Here is a 27,797-nt window from a genome sequence, read left to right as displayed (position 1 = left end):
AGTTCGACCAATAAAGCCGAACCCAGGTATATATTATTACCTTAATAATTTTTAAATAGAACAGACATTTAGTTTTGGTTTCGTTATTTATGCGATTTCTTTATTTAGCAATTCGGCGTTCTGGTTTCAATCAGACATTCGCAACAAAGAAAGAGACAACGTAAAATGCAAAGACTTGAAGTAGATAAAAATTGTAGAGGTAAGTTTAGAGTAAATCTTGAAGCCTTGAAATCACGCTGATATAAATAGAAAATACCAAACAAATATGAGAAACAAAACAAAGTAAAACCGAAAGTTCATTAGTACTGTTTTCTCTACAAAACTGACCGGTTACACCTCGCACCTCACACAAGAAAAATTGAGAAGAATAGGCAAAAAACTTACCTAAAATACTTTCTCAGATGTATAGGTACTTAAGAGTTCGACCAATAAAGCCGAACCCAGGTATATATTATTACCTTAATAATTTTTAAATAGCATTTCGAATCGTCAGTCACGTCATACTTTCATAACGTTCAAATCGGTTACGCATTTAGCAAGACTTGCTCATCAATGTTCCAACGTTTAAAAAATCTCCATTAGTATACACATCCCCGCTGGCAACTATCTCTCTAAAGCAAACATCTATTAATGTATGCCTAAATGTGATAATAAGATGGTTCACGTATTACATATACATTTGGTAAGCTTTCATCATATTGATCATGCGCATAAGCTGTAGCTTCAAGTACACATTTGCTGCTGCAGTTTGGTAGGTCTAGTCATCGTTGTCGTAAGTGTGAAGAGGGTAACCTGAAAATAGATACTGTTTACTGATACACCGCTCAACGTGGAAAGAAGCATTCGACTCATTTGCCTCTTCCTTATGGTTGATGTATCGTTTGAATTCTCTGAAGCTAGTAGTAAGTATAAAAACCCTACGACTACTCAAATTGATAGTTAAGTTAATGCTACAGCAAAACCTGCCCAAAAGTTAAGTCAATAGTAATTTTAAATGCACAAACTCTTTATCTGTATTACTAACAGAGTAAACATTTCCATACTATGCAACAAATTACCTTGCCAGGTAGTTTCTTTCACAGTGTCCAAAGACATCCGTATCGGCCCCCAAAATTTAGCATGCTATAAGGCTTTCAAAAGGACTCTGTTAGAGCTACTCTGATCCTCCAAATAAGTCCCTGTCATTGTGGGTTATAAAATAGACAATTTAATATCTCAGTCTGAATATGTACTTTTAGAGTGACAAAACAAATATATTTTTGAACTTTTACTAATGAGGGAACGCTTACATTCTTGCATATTTGGTAGTATTTCCGATAACATTCAAGTGGAAATTTACAATTGGTTTTCACAGACATACCAGGTAATATCCAAATTGAAACGGCCCCTAAATGACCGGAGCACACACAAGATGTTTACTTCGGATATTGTAACAATTTTAGGTACAGTGATATTGTACCCAATGAGTAGGTGGATGACATTGTTTATACTTATGGAGATTATGCATATTAATGAGTGGGAAGGATTAAAACAAACTGAGACTTCCCCACCAGAATCTTTAAATGAGATGTTTTTTTTTTTCATTGGCTGGTGTGGAAGCTGGGTGAAGATGGTTGTGGGGAAGAATACAGCTATGATATAGTTGAGCGAGTGAGTATGACTTTTTTCAATTTATCTTACAATGAGACTAACAATTCCATCTGACTTCTCCACCTCTTACTCATCCTCCACCGAATATCGATTCGAAACATGTTCAAGTGCGGCCGTTAACTTCACACTCATTTGATGAAGGAGGCAGTTTCCATTCAGCACAGCACAAGAGGGGTGAGAACAAGAGGAGGACGGGGTAAGGTCCACACGGAGTTTTTCTTGCAGCTCATACATCTGCCAAACAAAAAGGAAGGAAAGCAAGAACAAAGATGAAGGAATAATTCCTTTTTAGAAAATTCGTTTAGTGTGCTTCAAATTTGCTATGAGGGATAAAGACATATCTTAAAATGGAACAGATGGTTGTTACTTGTTATTCAAGACAACTTGATTTCCTCTTACTGACATGTATAAATAATGAGTTTTTTTCGCTCGCCGAAAGGGCAAGAACTATCTGAAATGCTGCAGCTCCCAGGGATTCGTCCCACCCCTGTATCAAAGCCGATGACAATGTACACAGTCGGATATACCTGCTGCGAGTATGCATAAAACGATATAACAGAAATTGACGCTTTTGTTGGCGAAAAGTCAACGAGTGTCTCAAAAACACTAGTTGGTTTTGAAATCAACCAACACCTTCAGAAAGTGTTGTATGTACGTACAATCATAGTCTGTCCTGCGAGATTATCGGGACTAAGTAGGATTTGCTATCATCATAGCTTCATCATAATTTGGATAGCAATCGCGACAAAATGGTCAAAAAGTACACAAGGGGAAACCCTTATATCCCCAACACCCAATATCGTCGATACTATAGGATGTCTTACTTGATTTAACGTCCATCCTCCTCCGTCAGTCATATTATACTTATGTATGTTATCGTCTATATATACTATAAAGATGTCTTACTAGATTTATCGTCCGTTCTCATTCGTCGGCCATACTTCATAAATATACAATGCATTGTCTATACTATAGGATGCAATACTAGACTTACCGTCCATCATCATCCGCCAGTCATTTTATCAATACACAATATATCGTAATGTAATAGGATGTCATACTAGACTCATTCATTTACATCTTCATTTACTTCCTCGTTTAAAATTACATCAGCCGCTTGCAGACTTGCGCATTAGAACGCTGTCACACCCAATCATGTCACTCCGAGACATTTCATAGCTTCTATTTACATACATTCTAACGGAAGACTAGAAGGGACTTGTGAAGATGGGATGGTCTAGTAGTCGCAAACGTCACGTAATACGATAAAAACCTTTCAAAGTTTCCACAAGCTTCTTCGGTACTTACTTTTCGAGAATTTCCGCATTTGAGGTGAAACGGCGAAGATAATTCCTGAAGATAATCTCAGGTATTATTCGTAAAGCACAGGGCTCGCAAGATGGAGTACCAAAGAAGGGAACTTTTCTGTGTCAACTTTTTCACATTGTTGATGGGATGGAATGTCTTTGCATTCATAACGGTAAGTTTCTCCAAAAAAAAAATGGTCTGGTTGGGTGAGATGTCTTTAGGCTATGGACTGCATACAAAGATTTACAACTCCGTTATTTTTTTACAACAAAGATCATCTTGGGTGAACTTTCAACATTGAATATAACACTGTGCATTTATTATCACTGCAATGTTTGTAACACCAAGTTGCATTTACCATAACTGATACTGAAATACAGTTTACAATTTTTGGAGAAGGTATTCAATAATTTCACGATTTTCGAAATTTGGCATCTCAGCTTTTCAATTATCAAATGATAAAAATTAGAAATAGTAAAGTGTTTTAATTGGTGATGTAGGTTAACTATCAGTTAATTGAAATAGTTATTTAACGAAACACTCAGATGGAGGCTTCACTTCTATTTTCTTTCGCTGAATTAGCAAAATCAACTGTTCTTTTAAAACTATTATACATTTAATTTGAATACGTCAACACATCCACAAATTTATATTTAATATTTAATATTTTTTTATATTTTTATCTATATATATATATATGTTTATGTATATATATATATATATATATATATATATATATATATATCGGGACTATAGCTGAACGAAATATTTCGTGTTCTAAATTCTTTACTTAACCATGTTTCCTTTGGGTATCCAGGTGAGTTATTTTCATTGTAACCTTGTTTGAGAATAACATTTTGCGTTATAAGAAAGATATGATAATACCATATCCCAACAGTACACTATACACCTCATGTTGGTTATGTGTCAAGAAACTCATTCTTTAAAATATTACTGTTAACGTTGACGACGCTTTATACTATTTTATGATAAAGTTAAAAATCCAATGCAGATTAAGGAAACTGTCGAAGTAATGCATTAAACACCTAGGACGTCCGTTATATAACTTTAGAATTAATCACACACAAGACCAAACTTATTCTGATTCAAGAACGAATCATTTTTCTGGTTTAACAAAATGATACTGACAATCTGCAAAGCTTCACAGGCTTTCAGTTATGCTACGACAAAAATCTGTGGTTAAAATACCAAATATCAGCATCATCTTTTACCTCGGCCTTTTTGGTTACCAATTCACTTACACATCCTTGTGTTAAACCCATCTCCGTAATCGCTCTTACAGATATGGCTCGTAAGGTCACAGAAAAATTGCCTGCAGCATTGTGTTCTAAGAACATGAGAAACGTTAACTATAGTTGTATACGTGGTGGTAAAATTTAGGGGGTTATCTTCAAGTTTATTGTCGATTTATACAGATTTCCTTTCCTATTGATATAGCAGATATTTAACTTTAAGTAAAGCTACACATCAGGGGTCACTGAGTCGAGTTGTGTTCTAAGAACTTTACAAATACATAGTAAACGCATAAGTTGATGACAATGTGATGATTACATATTGAGGTTCACTCCATTGCAATTTATGTATATTTTAATAATTGACCGCTCTGTTCTGGACATACCAAACACATTTGTAATGTTACATAAAGCTACACATCAGTAGCCAATGAGTTCACATTATCGGCATAACTTCATTTCATGCTCGCAGAAAATATCGCAATTTGGTAAATAATGAAAAGATTAAGACATTAGATTTAACAAATAAATGATCAATGTGCACTTATACTTGCCAGAGCGATATTTATCTATACAAATGACTTGTCCATGCGGCTAAGCGTTGATTCCGTTCATACGAACCAGCATTTCCATTTTATATCCAAATACCAGATAATGGTACTGAGTTAAATTCATGCGATCTAATAAAATTCATTATTATCTTTTCCAGAACATAGGGATTGAGCATCTGTTTTTAATTCCTACAAAGTCTTTGTTCACTGCGATAGGATCTCGTGCCAAGAATGTCTATTTAATTTTATTACGTTTTCTGTCGAACGTTATTGACACTTTGCCTTAGTTTGTTGGGAGACTGTAGTGAGAAACTTCCCTGGCAACTTCCAAACAGAATGAAAATGTTGCTTCAGAAAACAATGAAATGATAACAAAAATGAGTGAAATGAAATATAAACTATAGAGCGATAATAGTCATCTCGCATCAAATACTTTCGTGTAAGCTCTGCATTGTACATCATCAAATCGAATCGAAACGAAAAGTAATACACTTGCCTATTACAACATTGTCTTGAGAGAGAAAGAAAAGCAATCGTAGAATGTGCTGCTCACAAATATCAAATGTTTCCTACAAAAAGGAAAATCATATACCGACATGGGAATAGACAAAGAAAATATGTTTTTGGCAATTGTTGTTATTCTGAAGATACCTGAATCTGATAACGTGAATATGATCTTTGAGACGACCGAACACTTTGTCTAATATGTTGCTTAAAGAAAAAAAAACGGTTCTTTGTTCCAGAAATGGCTTTTTAACCCGACCTTCTATACGTTAGTTGTTGCCGTAAAAACTATTGTTTTGTTTAGATTATGTATTTAGAATTTGCGATCATCTCAATAGTAATGACAATTTTACGCACTTCGTCACAGAATTAATGCTTTAATATTTAATAAAGTGAAAGGAACACATGATTGCACATATCTTATACTCGAACATCTCATTGATATTGATGTGCAGTGAGAATATAAAGATCAGTATATACGTTCATTGTCTTATATGCAGGCTTCTCCTGACGTCACAGATCAATCATCGAGTAAGTTACCATTTGATATTGACTATAAGTTTTTTCCTTACACTTTAGCTTACAATGATTCAAAAGACCCTTTTACGATTCCAGGTGATAGTATTCGTATTTGAAATCATCGTTACGTTTGTTCATTAATGTAGATCTTTAGGATAAATTAAATATCAGAAATTGGAACCAAAAATTGTTATAACATTTAATACAAATTGTTGAGGAAAGGTGGAAATGTAAATCAATGACAGACACTATAGCTTTCTCGATCTTTTTAAATGCTGTTAAGGTGATTTGATTGGCCCGCTGAGTAATCGGCGTGTCAACTAACTGGGTAATTGTTTTGATGAAGTTAAAGACCTACATGAAAAAAAGGACCCTATACAAAATTAAATTAAACAATTGGATGACTCTTTCTTAGCAGAAATGCTGGTAGACATTATTACAATTAAACATTTACAGGTTTATAATCGAAAAAGTAACCTATACATCCATAGATACTGATGGCTGCAGAAGAAAAAGAGAAAGTTCATGTTACTTTTATCCGTTATTTCCTGAAATAGGTTTATCTTACTTTATATTTCCATCAACCGAGAACCCGAAAGATTGCCACGAAATCCTCAATACATGTTCAAATACCCAAAATGCATCTGGTGTCTACAAAATCAAACCTGCTGGTTTCCCAGAGGCGTTCGAAGTGTACTGTGATAACGACTTAGACAGTGGTGGATGGACGGTAAGTTAAACGTTAGCCAAGCTTATAAATAGTTTCAAAACTTAAAAATAATGCTGCATCAGTCAATAAAATAGATCAACGGATACCTAAAACAACCAGGAACTTTAATACTGACATTTTTTGCGTTCCTCTTCGAACAACAGGAGACACAATTTTGACTGTACTTCACTAAGCAGCATTAAAATGTCATACCAACGTAGTAAACGAAGTTGATGCTGTTCAAAAGCATTATGTTAATCAAAATCTTGAAACCTGATAAATTTAGAATGTTAACTTAATTCAGACAAAGTTCTGCGTACTAAGAATTTTCATTAAAATATATCTTTGTTGTAGAAATATTATTTTGTTCTGTGGATAATCTTTTCTGCTGTTGCCAGATGGATTTGCAAATATCATGGAAACTTGAAATTATCAAGTCTTTGCGTTGGAAAAATCCTATGAAGATTTGGTTTTTGGCAAAAATACTCAGAAAATTTTCAGCAATTTTGCCAATCAGTTCCAACCGTCAAAAGAAAACCAAATTCTCTCCATTGTGAAGATATGAACATAGACCTACATTCATTTTTATTACGACAGGTAATACAGCGACGGACGAATGGATTCATCAACTTTAATCGGAATTGGTTAGATTACAAGCACGGTTTTGGATTTTTGGGAAGTGAATTTTGGTTAGGAAATGAAAAAATCGCTCACCTAACAAATCAAAAGAAGTATCAACTTCGTTTGGACTTTACGAATGCTTCAGGGCACTCGTATCACGTGACCTACGACGATTTTCGTATCGTTGGTGAATGGAGCCAATATTCTATTCAAAGTCTTGGAGACGAAGGTGGCAATGCAGGTAAAGGTCCTGTTTTAGCATGTAGGTTTTATCTCAACGAAGCACGATTTTCAATCTTATTTCATGTTTTCATTAAAACTCTGTTAGGTACGTGCAACGTTTCTCTTCAACTGTTCAAGGTTTCTTTTAGAGTTTCAGGTAGAATTATTGAAACATATATTTATTAGAATATATTTATAGAACTATTAAACTTAACGTAATAATAGAATCTAACAATGTCCTTGTCGTTGTCAAAAAGGGTTGCTTACCATAATTTTAATACGAGTTAATCTTTTCACCCCCCCCCCTCCCCACCCACTGTCTCTACTGTGGGTGATAAAGGGTTTATTGGCAGCGATTACGACATCATTTCTAGACCATTTAATAATTTCAATGCGTCAAACCACCAAGTCAATTTTAGGATTATTTTTTTCTTTTACCTTCACCCAGGTCCATTTATTGAGTGGTGTCCATCGAATACGAAGTTTGCTAACAGTACATGTGAGAGACGTTGTACCGAACCAAATACGTGTATCCCTTCAGCATCTATGGAATCAGGCAGATGCATCTGTCCAGACGGTTATATGATACAAGGAGAGGACTGCATACCTGAAAGTCAGTGTGGATGCTTTGTACAAGAAAAGGGAAGTGTGCTTAATGTAAGTCAATGGATCAGTGAGAAGTTTGTTTTTTTCTCATTGAAGCTGCTATAAAGATATATGCTGATTTTGTATACTTCTTCCATAAGCTAATAATGGTATGGAAGCACTAGTCAATTCCTCATTTCCACATGCTGTATTACTTATATATACGATGTTCCTTCTTCGCTAAATCTTTCAAGTTACTCTTTGCATATATTATTCTATGAACTATTAATGAGTATTACTTGAAAACTCACTGGTCATGGCAATTTGACTTAAATTCATTAGTAACAAGTGATTCAGCAAATGGGTTTTTGATAAACTGAAATTGTCAAAGTATATTTTCCACGACAGGACGGTGAATCATTTGTCAATTCTGACTGTACTTCCCGTGTTAACTGCAGCGATAATCGGCTGATTCATGAAGATGACTACCGGTGTAGTGACGATGCAACGTGTCAGGAGAGAGACGGTGTGCAAAGATGTATTTGCAACGATAGATTTGAAGGAGATGGGATAACGTGTATTCGGAAAAGACCCCTGAAGGATTGCTACGAGATATACAATACAGGGATCCATACCGATGGGGTTTATACCATCTATCCTACTGGCTGGGAGGACTCTGGCTTCCAAGTCTACTGTGAGATGTCAACAGACGGAGGAGGATGGACTGTAAGTCTTCACTTTTCACAAGAGAGTGATACCTTCTAACCGCCTTGATCGAAGAACGCGGCCCACGGGCAGTACAGGTTTAAATATAAAAAAGGCACTACGAAGCTTCTTCTCGATTAAACAGGACAATTTTGTCGATATATCAATTCGACTGTGCATCACCATGTCTGACGTTGAATATCTATTGAACTTAACACTCACCGGAAAGATCATTTCACATAACGAATTTGAGATTTTGTTTTTGTGCTGAGTGTATTTATTGAGCGAGAGATGTCCAATGCAATTACGATTTTTTTTTTTCGCTACTAGCTCTCAGTGGCGTAAGTCTGGTGTCGTCTTACAAGAAACAGCTTCTAGACACAAATATCAGTATCTAAACATAACGGTACTGGCTGGCCTAGCTTTCTTCACGAGAGAAACATGTTCAATGGTCTGAGACACCATTAAGAGCAACACTCTGTGGCAGAAATTGTTTACTGGCTATAAACATTTCGTGAACTTTCTCATTAAAATAATTACATTCCCATTCATTTGCGCCATTTTAGATATGTGGCGATACATGAATTTACCTTCTTATTTTCTTTTGTACAATATTATACGATTTCCTTATCGTTACTACGTATTTACAACACATGTGTTACGTTTAAAACGGGTTGCGAACCAAATTCCTTAAAATGTGTGAGTGCGTTGCCACCCATCGGGTTTTGAAAAAAATACCTGCTGGGCACTAGGTAGATATAATAAATAATATATCAGATAAAAGTGTACGAGGAAACAATGACGAAAACAGCATTGGAACGATATTTAACTTTATATCATATTTATACCTTTACATATTTCTAGGTTCTCCAGCGAAGGAGGTCTGGTTCAGTTAACTTCTATCGTGGTTGGAATGCGTACAGGAACGGGTTTGGAAGTCTAAGCGGTGATCACTGGCTTGGTAACGACAAGATTCACGACCATACAACTCAGAAGACATACCAACTTAAGGTGGATCTGACAGATTCAGCTGGTTCACAGTACTACGCCCTCTACTCCAGATTCAGCATTGGAGATGAGGATGACAAATATACGCTCTCTTTAGGCTCGTTCTCTGGAAATGCAGGTTGATGTATTTTGCAACATTTACTTTATAAGGCTTTGGTTTGATAACTTTCGTTCTTGGTTTGGTTTACATTGCACAACACACTCCACATGATCCACAGAAAAATGCTCGAGAAACAGAAGTTGCTAAGTGAAACAAAACATATATACATATAATATATAACCACGTCTTGTTGTTACTCGTAATCTACTACATCAGTATTGTCTTTAATAGTGATTTTAATAAACCTCCAAGACATCGTGGCTAAACTTTGTGAAGGGAATGGGAAACAAAAATGCAACCAAGTTTAATATAATTTGACCAGCCACACGTTTGTCATTACTCACTCATTGGAAGATGCAGTTATTAAATATATCATAATTAAAAAAAAACTGAGCCTAATGCTATTCAATCCACTTGCTGATCGAAAAGACACGAACAATGATGACCTCAACTGTTCGAATCTGAAAAACTGGAATTTCAGAACACTTTAAACGTTTTAAACTTGACACAACAACTGAATTTGCTGTAATAGATGTGGGCAATATCACTATTAACCAAATATCGCTTGAAGTGTTACTGTGATAAGCGATAGAGTTGCGTGGTTTGGCGGGATCACGACCTCTTCACCTCATTAATCACTTTACTATGATATCATTAATCTGAACAAATACAATGATGTACATAATTTAATAGAATGTGACTCATGCACACCACACATATGGAAGTGATGATATTGACACCATATATGATGTGATGTTAAATTGGTGAATGTGTCTCTCAAAGGCGAAAACAAGTTTTGAACTAATGCACAATTGGGTAGTTATAATCTCGTTGACGGAAAGACTTCCTGAATGATGCATCTTATCCCCTTAGATTCGGCCTTAAACAAATTCATCTAATCGCATATTTCTTTCACTTCCGATGAATTGAGTATATTGGAAAACCTTAATGTACGAACCTGGCTTACAGAAAGAATAAATACGTATAGTTTTCAAATCGAAGTGGCGATAAATTATATCCATTTATCCACACCCACCACCCCAATCCCCCTCCTCTCACTATAAATAACCATACTTTTTTTTGCACTTAAACAAAATCAATATAATATTCACATACAAGCATGTATTGAATAATTGCAAGCATGTTTACATATAAATTAAAGGTTAAATACGGTTATTAAATGAATTCTAGAAGATGTTTAACTGACAAGAAATTCCTACCATGTTATGGTTTGAGTTTTTCAGTTCCCTATGTATGCAATGCTGATTAAATACGTCCTTATTTCCATCCTTTCAGGTTATAACTCTATGGGCTCGAATTCCGGAGATCCGTTCAGCACGCGCGATAGGGACAACGATGGTACGGATGATTGTAACTGTGCACAGAGGCATCAAGGTGCCTGGTGGTACCCTCATCGTTATCATAATGATAACAATCATTGCTTTAAATGGTATGGAAAGGGATATTTCCGCCATTGCACTTATGCTAACCTCAACGGAGACTACCAGTACAGCGACTACCGCGGAATCTTCTGGTATAAACTTTCTGGGAACGAGTGCGGTATCGCGGGTACAAAAATGAGGATACGACCAGTTTGATAACAAACATATCTATCACATACATATAGATAGTGAAGTTTCGTAAAATATGGATCCTGAGATATCTTCAGCAATTAGGCAAAAACAGTTTCATCAGCTTTTCAGAATTTACTTCTCAGCCATGCATACAAAAAATTCATCGGATTATATAATTTGTTCTCTCTGTTTCAGAGAACTATCGAGTATTACAACAAAAATAAGGAGGACACATTCAAAAGCATAGGACTTTCAGTCCGCTGAGACAGTTATGTGTAGAAAAGTTGAAGTTGAAGAAAGATCTAGGAAAGTTCACATAGCAAATATACATCTGTTGCATCCATTTTGTACCATTTTAAAGTGAAACTCAAACTTATGTGTACGCTAACCAAAACACAAAATAAAAATATAAAAAAATAAAAGCTTCTCGATGTGCCTTCATTTGAGAGTACCAACACGACACGACATGATGTATTCAAATCTTCAGTTGTGTCTGCCTTGTATATCGATGACATTTGACAGAAATTATTTGCTGGCGATAAACATCTATATACATTACTCAGAGAAAATAAATATGGGCTTTACTTATATATTAGGCTATATTATATAAATACATTCCCATTCCCAAATTACATTTGCACCATTCAGATCTTTGGCTTACCTTTTGTTTTCTTCCGTACAGTATTATACGAATTCCTTAGCGTTACTAAGTATTGAACACACGTTTTACCGGTGAAACGAGTTGTGAACCAAATTTCGTGAAATGTGTAAGTGTGTTGCCATCCATCGGGTTTTGAAGAAAAACATTCTGTCGTAGGAAAGTTAATATAAACCAATAGTATTTTTCTAGGAACTTCAGCAGGACAAATGTTAATGCAGAACTCAAGTTGAATTTTTCATTCCTATTGTTCTTGTAAATGTATCCCTCATTAATAACGTTTGCGACACAGTGCTATAAACTGAGTTTTACAAAGCCCAATGGTATTAAAGCAACCGGTTAAAGAAAACAAGCTAATTGTCTTTTTCCCACCAACGACAGTAACATGTGCCGTCGAATTCAATACAAAACTGGAAATTATTATCGGTTTCTTGCGGCATTGTAAGTGAATGTTGCAGGGTGGGTCCATAACTCCCATTTCTGATATGAATGTTTTTGCTTTGAAAGCTCTACGAGAGAACGAAAATCATATGAAATTACTGCAATGCCCCTTAATCTAGCCCTTAACACCTTGGCCCTAGCGATGAAGCATAGACACTTTGGCAATCATTCAAATATTCATAAGGGAACATAAATACCAATTGTGATTCGTTAATTCAATATGGAAGGGAAAACCCTTCGGGAGCCTCTGGAATTTGTGGCCTTGGTTCAATTAATAAATCACTTGAATCGCATATTTCTACGCCTCTTCATTTGACAACTGATGACGCAATCTTATTTAAAGAGTTGGTCGGTAAAATTTGAAATAATTAAAAAAGAACAAAGAACGTTAAGATTGAATTGTCAATGACTGCTAATAATATCTTTGCTAAAGCACCCATTTAGCAAATTCAGGCACAACCTGCTAACAAGTGCATTCCAATCATCTTTGCGTTTATTTATAAAAGAAGCACAATTTGCCTCATTTTAAAACAAGAGAATGAAAACTTCACTGCGATATCTTTAAAACCAATATACTTTTACTATAAAAGCTCAGCCTTTTACACCACGTTAAGTCTACAAATGTTCGTTATATAGGCTAAACAGGAAACAATTCGCCGTTTGTTAGTGAGATGTTCTTGACAGAAAAATGTACGAAGAGACAACACCAATTAAACAGATTTCAGAGACATAAATATTGTTTCCCAAAAGCCTTCAATAACATGTAGTTTGGCAACGATCATTATATCCTGTTCAGTGTAATATCAAATGGTAAGTTTTTATAACCTAAAGACGGAAGACTGAAGTCATATCAGACCTTCATATTTGTATATATATATATATATATATAGGCTATATATATATAGGCTATATATATACATATATATATATATATATAAATATATATATATATATATATGTATATGTATATATATAGCCTATATATATATATATATATAGCCTATATATATATAGCCTGTATATATATATACATCGTCTTGCCAATTAATGGTTCTTCTTTTTTTCTCTGGTTCACCATTCTCATTTGGATGGAAGCTGTCCCGTCTATGTCTTTCGCTGTTATTGGTCACCATCAATGAACCTTTTGATGAGCAATACGTTTGTTACCTTGTCTGCCTTCATTGACTTAAACGTCATAACACTGAAGTGTATCCTGACAACATCCGTCACCAATGGTAGCGTTACTGCAAAGAAACTCCTTGCCCAAACCCTTGCTGACGTTATCATTAGCTTCCCTCGGGAGACTAACACATTGAATAAAATACAGTCTTTTCTAATGAGTCCATGTTGAATTGCAACACGAAGCTTACTGGGATACATAATTATATGTCATAGAGAAAAGTGATGTTTATAATTTTCGCAAGTTACCCGCTCTAAACTGAGTTATTATTCTTGTTGATGACCCGTTGTCATTTCCTTAGGGTAGGTCAACCCTCCCATCCCTCCCTATCCGTTTCTGTGTCTCTCCCTTTCTTCATCCCTCACTTTACTTATTCTCATTACTTCATATCTATCACGTATATTCGTTTTTAAAGAGGTAAGAATTACAACAATTGGGTTTAAACATATTTGTCCTTATTTAGGCATAAACATTACTCGGAAAAGAATTATTGGTTTTTCTTCTTTAGCTATAAAATAACCAGATCTTCATTTGGGTCGCTAAATGATTACACCACGGCACGACGTATTTCCCGGACAAATGTCACAATTAATGGTCTATATTAACGTAACCAGCAGGTCGAATGGAATGTTCAGAGAGAATAGGTTCATTCTCGTATTAGCTGTGTGATATTCGGACGGTAATTTGATGTAATTATATTGAAAGAAGTAGACTTTGTGTATTGCAACGCACAGACAGTTTCCTTATAGAAAAAACAGCTTAATTTTCTGTTTTAGATTGGCATCGTTGTTATACTTCTTTGTATAACGCTTGGAGAGGAGTGAAACCCTTAGTCTTGCTTCAACAAAATAAAAACAAAATTGTTTACAATCTGATGCAAACTTAATGAATTATTACGTTGCAAAAGTTTCAATTGACTGAGTTCATGAAATTAAATTAATCAATGTATCATTTTGCTGTAGATTATTGAAATGGTTAATAAATTGAAAACATTTGAGAAATTATTACTTTGCAGCACAATGTTGATTTGTTTTCGATGAAAACTGTTAATACAATTAATCAACAAAGAGGTCTTAATATTAAAACAACACTTCTACGGTTCCGTATTTTCTGAGACCAACGATTTAAACTTTCAGGATGTTACAAGGAGAGTAACAGTTTTTACTGTCAGTATTTAGTCCATTGTCACTCAAAAGCGTGTGCTATTACAACTGCGACATAAAAGTTTGTGGTATAAATTGCCACACGATGTTTCGAAGAACACAATATTTAAATCAAGTTGTCGAGTGGTAGTGTCGGTGGGTGAGGGGTGGGTTGGATGGGTTGGGTGGGCTTGGGTGGGCTTGGTTGGGTGGGTGGGTACTTAATCAATACGGATACTATGTTCGTTTCTTTCATTTTAGGTTTTACCGGGCTTGATCTATCATCCAGTGTAATTAGTAATTGAAATAAATAAAAAGGTAAAAATGAGAAAAGAAGTGTTTATTTTTCTCAAGGTTGTTATTTCAATGTATTGTTTGGAATATTCACCGTTAAATTTCTTACAAATGAGCAAGCATTGATAATAGAACAAGAAACATGTCCGTTATTACGGTGTATTGCGTTGATATATCTTGATATACATAAGCGTCAACACTGGAGTTTATTCATTGTTTTCCTGTATTTTATTGTGACGTCAATGTACTTTTTTTCAATATCAGTCACGTGACTTCTCTATCCATATTTTCAGTCCCATGAGTCCTATATACTTATTGAGGAAAAGGAAACTAGCTCGATCTACTCAAATATTTTTATACGCATTCTTGTCTAGAAATCCCTCAAACTACCTGCGGAAAGGGACGAATCTTCATTTCTGAATATTTGAGGTTGTAATCACTGCCGGGTAAGTAATTCCAATAAGGACTGGTATAACTACCTTGGCCGGCATGGTAGTTTCCATTGAGGTTGGAATATTCACAATTATTGTACCACCAGGCACCGTGATAATAAACCGCACAGTTGGAACCATAAGCATCGTTGTCACTGTCTTTGGTAGTGAACTGGTAGTTGAGGTGATATCGAAGAGCTCTACCATCAGGGTTGCTGCGAGAGTCTGTATAGAAGAACAAAGAACATATACATTAACATTCTATGTAATATCACTGAAAGACAGATATATTGATGTTGCTTGAAGTAAAAGTTTTATTTATAAAGAGTTTCACTAAAGAATTAACTTTAATGATTCATTATTCCACATATTGCAAATGAAATGTTATCTTTTATTATCCTTAGTTTCTTTCTATTAGTTTTGTTTTTATTTTATACCAAAATTATATTTCGGTACTGCTGAAATTCCACCTGCTGTAATATCTAATGACTAGAAAAGAAAAAAATACATAAAAAGCAAGATGAAGTAGTTAATCCCATTTATAGAATTGACGTATAATAAGGTGTCTCAAATACGTTCATACTGTGTTCATGAATAAACCGTAGTAAGTAATGGTGACTTATACGGCATGTTTGGTGTAAGTTAAATGACACAAACTCAAACATTGTTGCCATGGTTTTGCCCTTCTGATATATGTTGTATTTTGTATATTCGAAGAAAGTATTGTATACATGGTGCATGATTGTTGCGTGGACGTGTGTGCATAGGTCAGTCTATGTCAGAGGTGTATATGTGTAGGTATGAAATTGGACAAGAACATGTTATGAGAATGATTTACTTTGCTGTTGATGTTTAATTGGGTTGGAAGTCTTATTTTGTCTTTGTTTTAGTGAGTTATGAAAGGTAAGATACAAATCTCAAGAAGAGAAATATGAATAAATCGATCCTTATACTCTTCATCATGTTAATATATCATTGCATTATCACTGCAAAGCATTTACGCATTTACTTATTGTAGTCTTCGGTCAAATATATCTATGAAACCTTATAATGTGGTATTCCCAAGACAACACATAACAAACAACAGTTAACTACGTACAGACCGTAGAAGCATTTATAGTTGTAGAATTGTGCAGATATCTAAAGGATGTGTATGTAACCAAATAAATTGTATAACAAACCCGCTGTTCCACTGTAGGTTCCAAGTTGAGATAACCGATATTTATCGCTTTCGTCATTAATCCGGAAGTTGTCAAACTTGGCATAGTACGGAGTACCATCACTGTGCACAAGATCAATCCTGATTTCATATCTCTTTTGATTGGTCAAGATAGAAAGCTTATCATTTCCAAGCCAAAACTCGTGGTCTAATTCTCCAAAACCTTGTTTGTAGCTGTCCCATCCGAGGTAGAAATCCTCGGTTCCATCCACACGACGCTGAAAAACCTTTGTTTAAAAGTGTGAATAAGAGGAATACTTTGTCATGATCAAATATAGCAAGCGATTAACTAAATTGTCAACTTTTTAAGAAACATTAGAGTTGAAGGACGTTGACTTAAACAAATTTAAAGGAACTGATAAAGGAAAATCTCGTTAAAACATTTTCATTAAAGAAATTTCCATTATTTAGATATTGCTTTGATACATGGTAACTGTAGTTTAAAGTGCATCCATTACAAACGATTATCCATGTTTATGTATAGCCTTGTATCAATAACGGTCATTAAACTAACATGTGATTTGCACTTGTATGAAAGATACCTATTCTACTACAGTCAACCAAAAGGTATACTCTATCACTTTTGTACTTTATGTAGAATATTGCTTTGTAGTGCAATGTAATGTACTGTATTTTTCTAACGTGCAGCTAGGGTAAGTTAGTGAATTTTTACAGTACAATGTAGTGTATTTTTGTGTGTTCATTGTGGTACAATGACTAAAGTGTAGTTTAATACAGTGTATTACCGATTAAGTGTGATTAATGTGGTTTTAATTATTGGAATGACTTACCGTCCATCCTCCTCCGTCAGTCATGTTGCAGTAAACCTCAAAGGCCTCCCCGGTCCACCCGGTTGGTTTGATTCTGTATATATCGTTATCCTCGGATCCATCCTCGTAAATTTCCTGACAATCTCTAGGTAGTCTCGTGCAATTTTCACCATCCCCTCTGTAGCCACCAGTACAATAGCATTGTCTTATGTTGTCCCTGACGTCACAAACTGCGTTAGGACTGCATGCATATTCTTCATCCCACGTGATCTGTCCGTTGGTACAAACACCTTTTCTTGTACATCCAGGGTTCACGTAAGACCCACCTTCCTGAAACACAAAATAATTCTTTACTTTAGTTTTTACAGATTACATGTAACCCTGATGTTGTGTTTTTTATCATCCACGGTTAATACTGTTCTGTATTGTAATGTCTCTATGTAAGCACTAGAATTCCCTACGTGGAGTATACTATAATTTGACAGGTATTCCTATAACCGTATAGTTAAATGAACTCAAAAATATATATTTTTTATTGGAGTTAGATTGCGCTTATATTGCATTCATTATAAAAGACAGCATTAAAAGTGACTGGTTATCTAGAAAAAGTCTTCAACTATGCTGTTGTTTGTAGAAGAGTTGTTGAAAACTGTGACAGTGAATAATCTTTGACATACAGTTCCAGATTTGACTGCCCAAAATTAAGACAAATGAATAAAAACAAAGCAACTTACTGGAATAACTGTTTGTCCCTCTGATTCGTAACATCCACACTGTTTTTGAGGTACACAGTTTGATCCCTTCATGAAGTAGCCATCGGAACAAACACAGGCTTCGGCTTCATTACAGACCCCATCCTGACACATTTCTGGAGCACCACAAGTCCGCTGACAAGAGTTACTGCAGTTTATATAGACCATGTTGTAGGGGCAAAGGGTTATAACGTCTGCAGGAATAAACAGGTCGGTAGTTTTAGGAAATTACCTCAAAATTGAAACATACTGGTAATATAAACTTCGTTGTGTATTTTATTTGTAATGAACATGTTGTAAAACTTGTGTTAAAAGCCCACATTACTTCATACTCCATCCGGAAAAAAAAACATGGCCAGGTGTAAATTTTCTCTAGCGACATGTTCATAGATTGTTATTGTTCTCATATAAGCTCTAAACATACGTGACAACTGTTTGCCTGACAAAACTGAATCCATTAGTTGTCAGCCTACAAAAGAAGCAGTAATTTCCTCAAGTTATTGTCTCACATAATAGTAATAAAAATGTCATATGGAAGGTACAAGTTACACTGGTGATTGGTTAAACATGGGCAGATCCACGAAGTAAATAAGAAGGGAGTGTGGTCCATGGGTCGTTAAAACTGATTCCCATGTAGGAGGATTGCGGACACTCTCCCAGGAAAAGAACAAAGTTTCGAGGTTATACATTATGTCTAACATCTAGGTGTCTACGTAAGGATGTGCCAATAATCGTTTTTTTTGTGATGCTGAAGGGGGGGGCGGGGGGAGTGGGGTGTCATAGCAGGCCTCTGGATACGCGCCTGATATAGCTATATGAATTCCAAACTGCGAACCATGGTGAACTAAAGGTCATCTGACCTGATAACTGAGCTAAAGGGAACAAATAATAAGGATATTAAACGGAAATGTTGATATAACTTACCTGTTCTTCCAGAAAAATGTCCGAGACTGAACAACTTGAAGTTGCTGAACTCATCACTAATGCGGAAGTTGTCGTAAGAAACCCGGATTAAGGAACCATTTGATGACGTCATCTCAATCACCAATTGATACTTCTTTTGATTGGTCAAGTGAGAAATCTTCTCATTACCGAGCCAGAATTCCTGAGATAAAAAGCCGAAGCCAGACTTGTAGCTGTCCCAGTCACGGCTGAAGTCGATGGAACCGTCAATACGACGTTGTATTACCTAACAATATAAATGATTTAGAAAATGAATTCAAAGTAATTGATGTGTTTATTGTGAATATACGTCACTAGAAACCATTCTCTTGGCTAAGATAGTCTATAATGCTTAATATTGGGATATGCACACTGTGTAGTATGTATGCGCATCTACTTATTGTGGTATCACCCGGAGAGTTTACCCGGAGAAATGGGAAATAATAGGGAGAGGGAAAAGAGAAAAAGAAACATGTAAAGTAAACAGACTGTAAAGACCTACCGTCCATCCACCAGAACTGTCTGTGTTATCACAGTAAACCTCAAAAGGTTCTAGATAGCCATCTGGTTTGATCATGAAGACACCAGTAGAGTTATGTGATGAACATTGCTCCTGGACTTCTCTGCAATCTCTCGGGTAATTCGATTGTTGGTAGAAGAAAAACGACGAACCTAGTACGTCCAACGAAGTAAATTGGTTTGCTTTTGTGAGTTGATTAACAGTGAAGATTAAATAAAATTTAATTGTCATGTCCAAATAGCATGCGATCATTCTAAATATTAACGTATTCTATTATTAATGTATTTAATACGCTACATTGTCTGTTTTAGCTGATATCCAACTTATCATTGGAAGAACACACAACTTTCGAATCAAACGAAAACGAAAGTACATTTGTATAAAACATTAAAAAGAATGATCACTGGATGTTAATAACGATTGACAGGAAGTAACATTATAATTATCAAATAAATCCATGTATTCAAACAATTCTAGTGATATTTATTTATGACGTCGTACATGAAGATTTATTTACAGCCTGCATAGTTAACTGACCTAACTTTAATCACTGAACGTTAATGACAACTGATAAGGAAATAACATCATAATTATAACGTTAATCCACATATTCGAATAATTGTTATGTTATTTAATCATGACGTCATATTTTGACGACTCATTTACATAAGATTAGAGGCCACAAAGTTCACTTACCTACACTATTATCACCAGTATTGTCATTGATTGTCTGTAGAGCATCCTGTCAAATGGAAATTAATACAAAATGTAACAGCGCAGTTAATTGGCAAATTTACTTTTTCATGTGTAACTGAGGTGATGTATACTTTACTCAGTATTTTAAATGACTGATATGCTGCAGTGCAGGGGGTGGTGAATGTGTGTGTATTGGAAGGGGTGGGGCTGGATTGGTGACAATACATTAGTGCCTATCTCGCCTATATTTGGCGCCACTTAATGCTACATGCGAACACGATCTGGGAGTTGAGTAGGCTGGTGGAACGAGTTGGACTTTCTAGTTAACAGTGTAACAATGTAATATACCCCAGAGACGGTACTTAACCATGTTATTGTTTCGAATTGTAAATTCGTTTAACAAATGTTTATCCATTTAACCTCTGAATATTAAACTTTCCTTTGATACCAAATACACAAACTTAACGGAGAGTATAACATTTGAAACGAATGACTATTCAGCAACATAACTATCACCCTAATAAACCTAGATATAAATGACGTTGTGTAAAATTAAAAAAAAATACTTCGCATATTTGACGTTAAAGCGTTATAAAGCCATTAGATGAACACATCTAGGTAGAGGCAATTACTCTAACGTAGATATTCTATCTAGTACTTTGATATATATATATATATATGCCTCTTTAACATAAACGAAGTATCATTTAGCTATAATATCCTGGTTGGCACAAATATAAAAAAAGAAAATGCGCTACGAAAATCACTTTTGGGAAGTTGTGACAAAAAAATCACAATACTTGCATTGGCAGTAAATATAAAGTCACGAAAAACAATATTTTAATTTGAGGGACAATAGTCCATGACAAGATTTTCCGTGTTGTGTTTAAGTTTTGTATTTCAAACCGTGTTTATTTGAGATAGCAATCACAAATAAGCAAAATAATCCACAGAAGTTATTAAGCTGTGAGAAACTAGATCGTGTTAGTACTTACTGTATCTTGGAGAATTTTTAATTATAGCTCATTGAAGTAACAAACTTTATCAGAAGCGAACCAGGCGGCTGAGTAGAGTATGTTTATGATTACATCAACAAGAACCCTAAATTAGCAAACAGGACGCGAAATGGGTAGACAATATTTGTACATAGTATTCGATGTATGAGGCAACTGCCTCCGTGCTCTTATCACTTTAATTACAAAACTATAACAACTAAAAAAATGTTTTAGCTTCAAATCACCAAGGCCTATAGACACAGTTTAGTTACAAAACCACCATGGCTTAGAAACACGCCCCATTTGCTTCCCAATAAATATTCAGCTGTATTAATTTAAAATAAAATTTTGTTAACAATTTAAAGATACAAAGTCATCATCTTTTCCTCGGTATAATTTTTGTTCAAAAATAATTAAAAAGAAGTATTATCTTCTGGACCACGAGAAGAATCCAACATCATGTCATTTATTTTTCTTTGTACAATGAAGTTAAGAATTTGTTCCTTTTTTTGTTGATGATGCAACACTATTAACTATACCAAACAGGAAAATCTATTTCTTGAACAAATAATTCTTATACCTTCCTGGTAAAATATAATTGAATGGGAAATTAACTCCGTTAGAATATCTTGACTTTGCAAACTAGTGAGTTTTGTCACTCTATAAGATCTCTGTTTGCAAAAATTTACAGTGAGGAAAAATTGAAACAAGTTGGAGCAGATTCTTTTAACATATTTTCTACACGTTTCCAGCAGACTTTGTCAACAATAGAGTAAATTACACATTTACCAAGCACATACGCTATGCCCGAAAGTAAAGAAGACTTTATTTTATAAAAACAAAATTTAAAACTGAAATATGTTAAGGTATTGTTATAGCCGATTTTTAAAATACGTACCTATGAATTAATACCAAAGTACGGAAATGCAATTGTTGTTCAAAAAACAACAAAGCATACACAGCTATCAGCTGGATTTCCCGATGCAGGTTTTTGTAACAGAGACTTGGCAACAATTGGGTGATAATTTTCTGTGTTACGAGGTAGAAAATACACTGCAAACAAACTTTCTGCTTTCATTTGGGGTGGGGGGCTTTAATATTGAGTTATAATTCACTATTATAATATGATAATATCCCGATTATTTTCCAGACTTGTGATTGATTTTACTCTGTAAGAGATCGATTTAAAATTACGAAAATACTCGCAGAGCGGGAATGACTGAATGAAATTCTACCAGATACTTTGATTTAGTGTTATACGGTGCAAGCAGACATTACCAACAATAGCATAGAAGTAAAAAACACAAACATTTGTTTTAACATGTGTTCCGTGAAATCAGCTTCGACCAATATACTGCAGTGCGAAAACTGAATGAATTGAATTTATATCATGATTAAATAAATAGCATACAAAAATATGGAAAAGGGGTTATTACTAATATACGGTCAAATATTTCGTCCTTGAAATGTGCGTAAGACTTTCTGTCATAGGAAAGCTCCTTTACTAATATTTCAGCAATTTTTTACGACCGTACAGCAAAATCTCAATAAAATGTGAATTTAAACATGGATTTAAACATTTCAAACATGGAAACTGGTACAACAGTAACTACAGGGTCAGCTCCTAGGCCAAAAAAAAAATGAGATGTGAAACAGAATTTGCTTGTGCAGTATTTCGACTGATTGAAAGATATAAATCTCAATTTCTCTCATTTTACACATTGATCCGTTATCATGCCCTGCTAACGACTCAGAGCCAATACCGTCCTGAAAGAGTTTATTTCCTACTTCGATTAGATAAATCATTTTGTTTACACAAGACTATATTTTGGTAGGAAAGAACTGCGTCATTTGAAGTTCCAATTCAATATTGATTAAAATAGTAATAGTTAAATTTGAACAAAAAATTAAAAGTTATGTACTGGAGACGGTGTATGTCACATGACTTAAGGCAAACCGACTTTGTCTTTTTAGTTTGTTGACTACTGAAGAAAGGGTTGACGTCTTATAAAATAGCAAAGAAGAGAAAAAATGCTCATGGTTTTCTCAATGTATCGATTAACGTTACATCTGCTTATAACAGTTTAATCATTTACGAATCATATCTTTAAAGAGCGATACTATTCATAATTCATGAGCAACCGAAACTAAAAATGAATTCAACTTAACGTTTTTTTCTAGGTGTGTATAAGGAATTATGATTTGCAATTTTTCAAAATTTACGACAGATAACAGTTGAATACGATCAGACAAACCCCCATTAGAATATTTGTTACTACTTTGGATAAATGCACGAAAGATATTTTCAACATACCTTTCTAGTCCACACAAAATGTTGTTTTCGACTTGATTGTTTCTGCTTCTAACTATTAAACAATACTTTAACGTAAACTATTGATCCCAGCAAGTAGATATTATATTAACATTTTTATAACAAAATAAAACAGGAAATGTGGAGATAAAGTGCATGTTCTGTATGAATCATATCCTCTCAAATCCCAAATCCAGGTTTCCAGAGAAGAGATCGTAATTGGATTGCTTAAGTTTTTAAAAACAAGAAACTGATTTCAATTAAATTGTGATGTAAAGAATCAGAGATAAAACGAACTTTTTATTCCGATTAAGAAGACTTGGACATAACAGAGCCTGACACAGGTATATCTTACGTTAACTAGCAGGTCTAGGTATCACGTCACTAATTTAATTTGGCTCTAAAGGTTCCCATATTTCGAAAATTTTGAAAGTGAAGCAGAAGGCAAGAAACACAATAGTAAGATGATGAGTTGTGATAGCTTTTGATCATTGGCATATTATTATTTTTTTAATTAAATTTATATTATATTAAATAAAACATTTAAAAAGTTGTGTGAATATGTATACGGGTGGGAGGGGGTGCAATAGCTTGCTATTTTCAAATAATTTGTTTGACGCCTTCCTATAAACTTTGCATTTTTATATTCTCTTTTGAATAAATTTTCAGTTAGCGCTAAACATGACGGCAATATTAGTTTCATCGTCTAGGTGTTGCGCCAAAATGTTATTATACGATTTATCGTTTAAACGAATAAATTTAGAAAGAGAGTGACATAACACCGTTTGGAGATTAAACACGATTTAATAAAAGTCAGTTTTGTAAACTTGAAAAAAACTTTTGATGATAAAGACGCTACATACATAAGATTTGGTAACACGGAAATTTAATGCTTCGATAATATTCTAAACAATAAAATTGTAACTGCAAAGGTACGTTGTTCCTTGTTTGACTTTTCCGACTTTTTTCCAATTGTAATCTTAAAAGGCAGCATATTTCATTAAAATTAATTATTGTTATATAAACGTATTTCATATTTGAATGAATTGACACAGGTATATCATACTTTAACTAGCAGATCTAGGTATAAAGTTACTAATTTATGTTGGCTCTAAATGTTCCCATGTTTTTAAATTTTGAAAGTGAAGCAAGAGGTAAGAAACACAATATTAAGATGATGAGATGTAATAGCTTTTGATAATTGGCATATTATTTGGAACTGGAAGTTGTTACTAAAATTCAATGGCTTAAAGCGTATACTAATTAAATTTATGTAGAATAGAGATTACAGTTTGATTCAGTGATAGAATTTAACATATGATTATTTTGCTAAGCTCCACGATCGTTAATGATATTAAATAAAACATTTAAAACAGTGTGAATACCACTGTTATATATCGGGGGATGCAATAGCTTGTTATTTTCAATTAGTTTGTTAGACGCTTTCATATATAAAGAAGGTACATTTGATTTGTTAACAAGGAAATTAAATGCTTTGGTAAAATTCGAAATAAACTACTTGTAAATGCAAAAATACGTTGTTCTTGTTTGACTTTTTTTCAATTGTTATCTTAAAGGCAGCATATATCATAAAATAAAGTTTTGGTATATAAACAGATTTGAATGAATCGTTTAATAATTTAATTAATACTACTTAATGGGAGCTTATCCTTTTATCCGTCAATTTGAGGTATTTAAATTGGCATAATTATGATCGATTGTCACTTCATGTAGAATTTTATTTTCATTCACATAAATTTGGGAAACTACTATATTTCAATATATTTCAATCTTTAACATTTGATATTGATTCTTACACAAGGTTGACAAGAATATTAATTATTAATTTCTATAAAATGAAAGTTTATGACTTTGATCTAGAGGATTCAATGATATATAAATATAATATCAAGGACATATTTGCCTTGAAATGATAATAAACTGTTGACAAATTTATTTAATTTGTTGTATTTTCTTCTAGTTTTCATAGTTTTTCACGAACTTAAGGTAATATTGCATTTAAAATAAAAAGTATGGGCCAGAATAATTCTCCTCAAATTATTATCCAGTGCATGGATTAATAATTACAACTTTTAAAACCTAAGAAGTTTTAATTAGAAATACAACAACATCACTTTTTACTGCTGGAAAGGGAAAAAGTTACTTACATAAATTGGTATACTCTACCATGGTGACTGCAGCTTTAAAAATTAACTGCAGCTAAATAACACGTCAAGCTAATTGGATTAAATAATGGGAGCGGTAATAACAAAGTATCAAAATATCAAAGTTCTAAAACTCACCACTCGTTGTGAAAAGAGACAGCCTGTTGTCCAAAAGAAAAGCAAAACTTCAAAAACTTTGCACAATTTGCTGATCATCTTGATAATGGAGAGAAATGGAGTGTTCGGTGACCTGCTCTCTTCTGATGTAAACGTTGATAATGATTTCCTCTAAGGTGAAGCTACAAAATACTGAGCCACCTAAATTAACCTGTAGCCTACAGTAGAGGAGACTGGCCATGTAGCTGGATATAACCAATGTTGCCCATCGTGTTAATTGTCATATTATACTGATAAAATACCCTTCGACGTTATGACTTTGGTGATAAACGTCACTTATCCACATCAGTAGATTTTTCAACACGGATATACATATGATGAAATTATGGCGGTGTGTATTTATGGGCTTTCATTGACAATGGTTCATGGGGTTACATCAACGTGAGTCGTGGGGGAAATCTTCATAGAATAATTAGTATATTAATTAACAGGTAGAATCAACAAATTTGTAATGATTGTCTTCTAAAATATCTTTTAATTTATTTTGTGTTTAGTGGATTACTTAATGTGAAAATAATAACACATTGACATATATTAGCTATAATACCTTCATTTGCTCCTGAAGACTTAAACATGATAAATGTACAAATCAGAGAGTTTTCTGTCTGGCTGTATATTACTAACTATTGAAGAGGGAAACGTTTTGAAATAATGTAGTCTATATCTGTGTAGTTACCATGACAGTTCTGGGCAAATAAATTCAATATCTCGAGCATTTTCGATATATTTGTCATCTGAAATTCTATTTTAAGTCGAATTTTTAGTTGTATTTGTCTGCTTAGGACCAAACAAATTTAAATTGTATGTTTTACAAAGAACCAATTCAACAGATAAAGTATCACAAGAAATACTTCAAACCTTCCGTATGTATATGAAAGTCATTTATTCTTCCAGTGTGAAACGATGCGTTACAGACTCTTAACCGGGAGGTAAATCTATACAGATATCTTCTTTGAAACCTTACCTATTGTGAGTATAAATAATAGTACAGTCCCCTGAGGTGTAATAAGAAGTATAGAGTGGGCTATGTACTCTCACTTTGAACATGATCGAACCAAGTTCCTGGAGATAATCGTCTGCTAAAATCTATGACTCACACCGTTGCAGACTATGTTGGCATAAACAGGTTGGGCGATTAACTAATAATAAGACCACTTTATGCCTTTGCTGTGCAACTTATGAATACTCTAGTTCTTTGGTGAATGAAGTGGTTTGGAATAATTGACCCAATCTTTGGGCTTTCTTACCTAAGAAATCATTTATAATGATGGTGCTATGAATGGCCAACGCGTCCGTAATCATATAAGTGATCAAGTCTACCAAAGAATAAACATTCTACAACGCTACATAATCTGCATTCAATAAACGATGTGTTGGTGCAATTAGGGCATTGTGGGGAATTGCTTCTTGATTGGCTTCCAAGTCCGATATGACAATATATAATCAAAACAAAAAGAATTATCTGGGATGTCCTTAAAACCGATATACTTGTACTAAAAAAGCTAAGCCGTTTATACCACGTAAAGTGTACAAATAGTCGTTATATATGCTAAGCAGGAAACAATTCGCCATTAGTGAGTGAGATATCATTGACAGAAAAAAGGTACGAAGAGACAAAAACAAGTAAACAAATTTCAGAGACATAAATATTGATAACTCTAAGTCTTGAATAACATGTATTTTCACTTACTATCCTGTTCAGTGTAATAGATGTATCGAATGGTAAATTTAATAACTTAAAGACGGCAGACTGAAAATTAAATCAGACCTTCATATTTCAACATAACATAAATGT

The 27,797-nt window shown here is 34.2% G+C and overlaps 2 protein-coding genes across 2 annotated transcripts; one reads left to right on the top strand and one right to left on the bottom strand.

The window, feature by feature from the left end:
• Positions 1-2,541: 2,541 nt before the first annotated feature.
• On the top strand, positions 2,542-11,698 carry LOC139973356 (uncharacterized). The gene is made up of 8 exons (XM_071979976.1): positions 2,542-3,130; positions 5,767-5,797; positions 6,343-6,515; positions 7,092-7,356; positions 7,786-7,994; positions 8,331-8,648; positions 9,492-9,753; positions 11,032-11,698. Exons 1-8 carry the CDS (start codon positions 3,050-3,052, stop codon positions 11,331-11,333), a joined length of 1,641 nt encoding a protein of 546 aa, XP_071836077.1. The 5' UTR covers positions 2,542-3,049; the 3' UTR covers positions 11,334-11,698.
• A 3,371-nt stretch (positions 11,699-15,069) lies between these two features.
• Positions 15,070-26,120, bottom strand: LOC139973357 (uncharacterized). The gene is made up of 8 exons (XM_071979977.1): positions 25,964-26,120; positions 20,355-20,400; positions 19,641-19,810; positions 19,121-19,385; positions 18,179-18,390; positions 17,466-17,774; positions 16,637-16,901; positions 15,070-15,680 (listed from the first exon to the last, which is right to left on the bottom strand). The coding sequence occupies exons 1-8, from the start codon at positions 26,039-26,041 to the stop codon at positions 15,406-15,408; spliced, it is 1,620 nt and encodes a 539-aa protein (XP_071836078.1). The 5' UTR covers positions 26,042-26,120; the 3' UTR covers positions 15,070-15,405.
• Positions 26,121-27,797: the final 1,677 nt, after the last annotated feature.

Source organism: Apostichopus japonicus, chromosome 9 (assembly GCF_037975245.1).
Source record: "Apostichopus japonicus isolate 1M-3 chromosome 9, ASM3797524v1, whole genome shotgun sequence".
Taxonomy (NCBI): Eukaryota; Metazoa; Echinodermata; class Holothuroidea; order Aspidochirotida; family Stichopodidae; genus Apostichopus; species Apostichopus japonicus.
The sequence above is the reverse complement of the archived record's forward strand: the minus strand, read 5'-3'. Positions and strand labels throughout refer to the sequence as shown.

Excerpts from the sequence above, each read along its gene's own strand:
- LOC139973356 (XM_071979976.1), top strand. The coding sequence starts at position 3,050 with ATGGAGTACCAAAGAAGGGAACTTTTCTGTGTCAACTTTTTCACATTG. Across the intron at positions 7,357-7,785 it reads AGACGAAGGTGGCAATGCAG|GTCCATTTATTGAGTGGTGT; the intron begins GTAAAGGTCCTG and ends ACCTTCACCCAG. Across the intron at positions 8,649-9,491 it reads CAGACGGAGGAGGATGGACT|GTTCTCCAGCGAAGGAGGTC; the intron begins GTAAGTCTTCAC and ends ACATATTTCTAG.
- LOC139973357 (XM_071979977.1), bottom strand. The coding sequence starts at position 26,041 with ATGATCAGCAAATTGTGCAAAGTTTTTGAAGTTTTGCTTTTCTTTTGG. Across the intron at positions 17,775-18,178 it reads AGGGACAAACAGTTATTCCA|GAAGGTGGGTCTTACGTGAA; the intron begins GTAAGTTGCTTT and ends TTTGTGTTTCAG. Across the intron at positions 16,902-17,465 it reads CTGACGGAGGAGGATGGACG|GTTTTTCAGCGTCGTGTGGA; the intron begins GTAAGTCATTCC and ends TTTTAAACAAAG.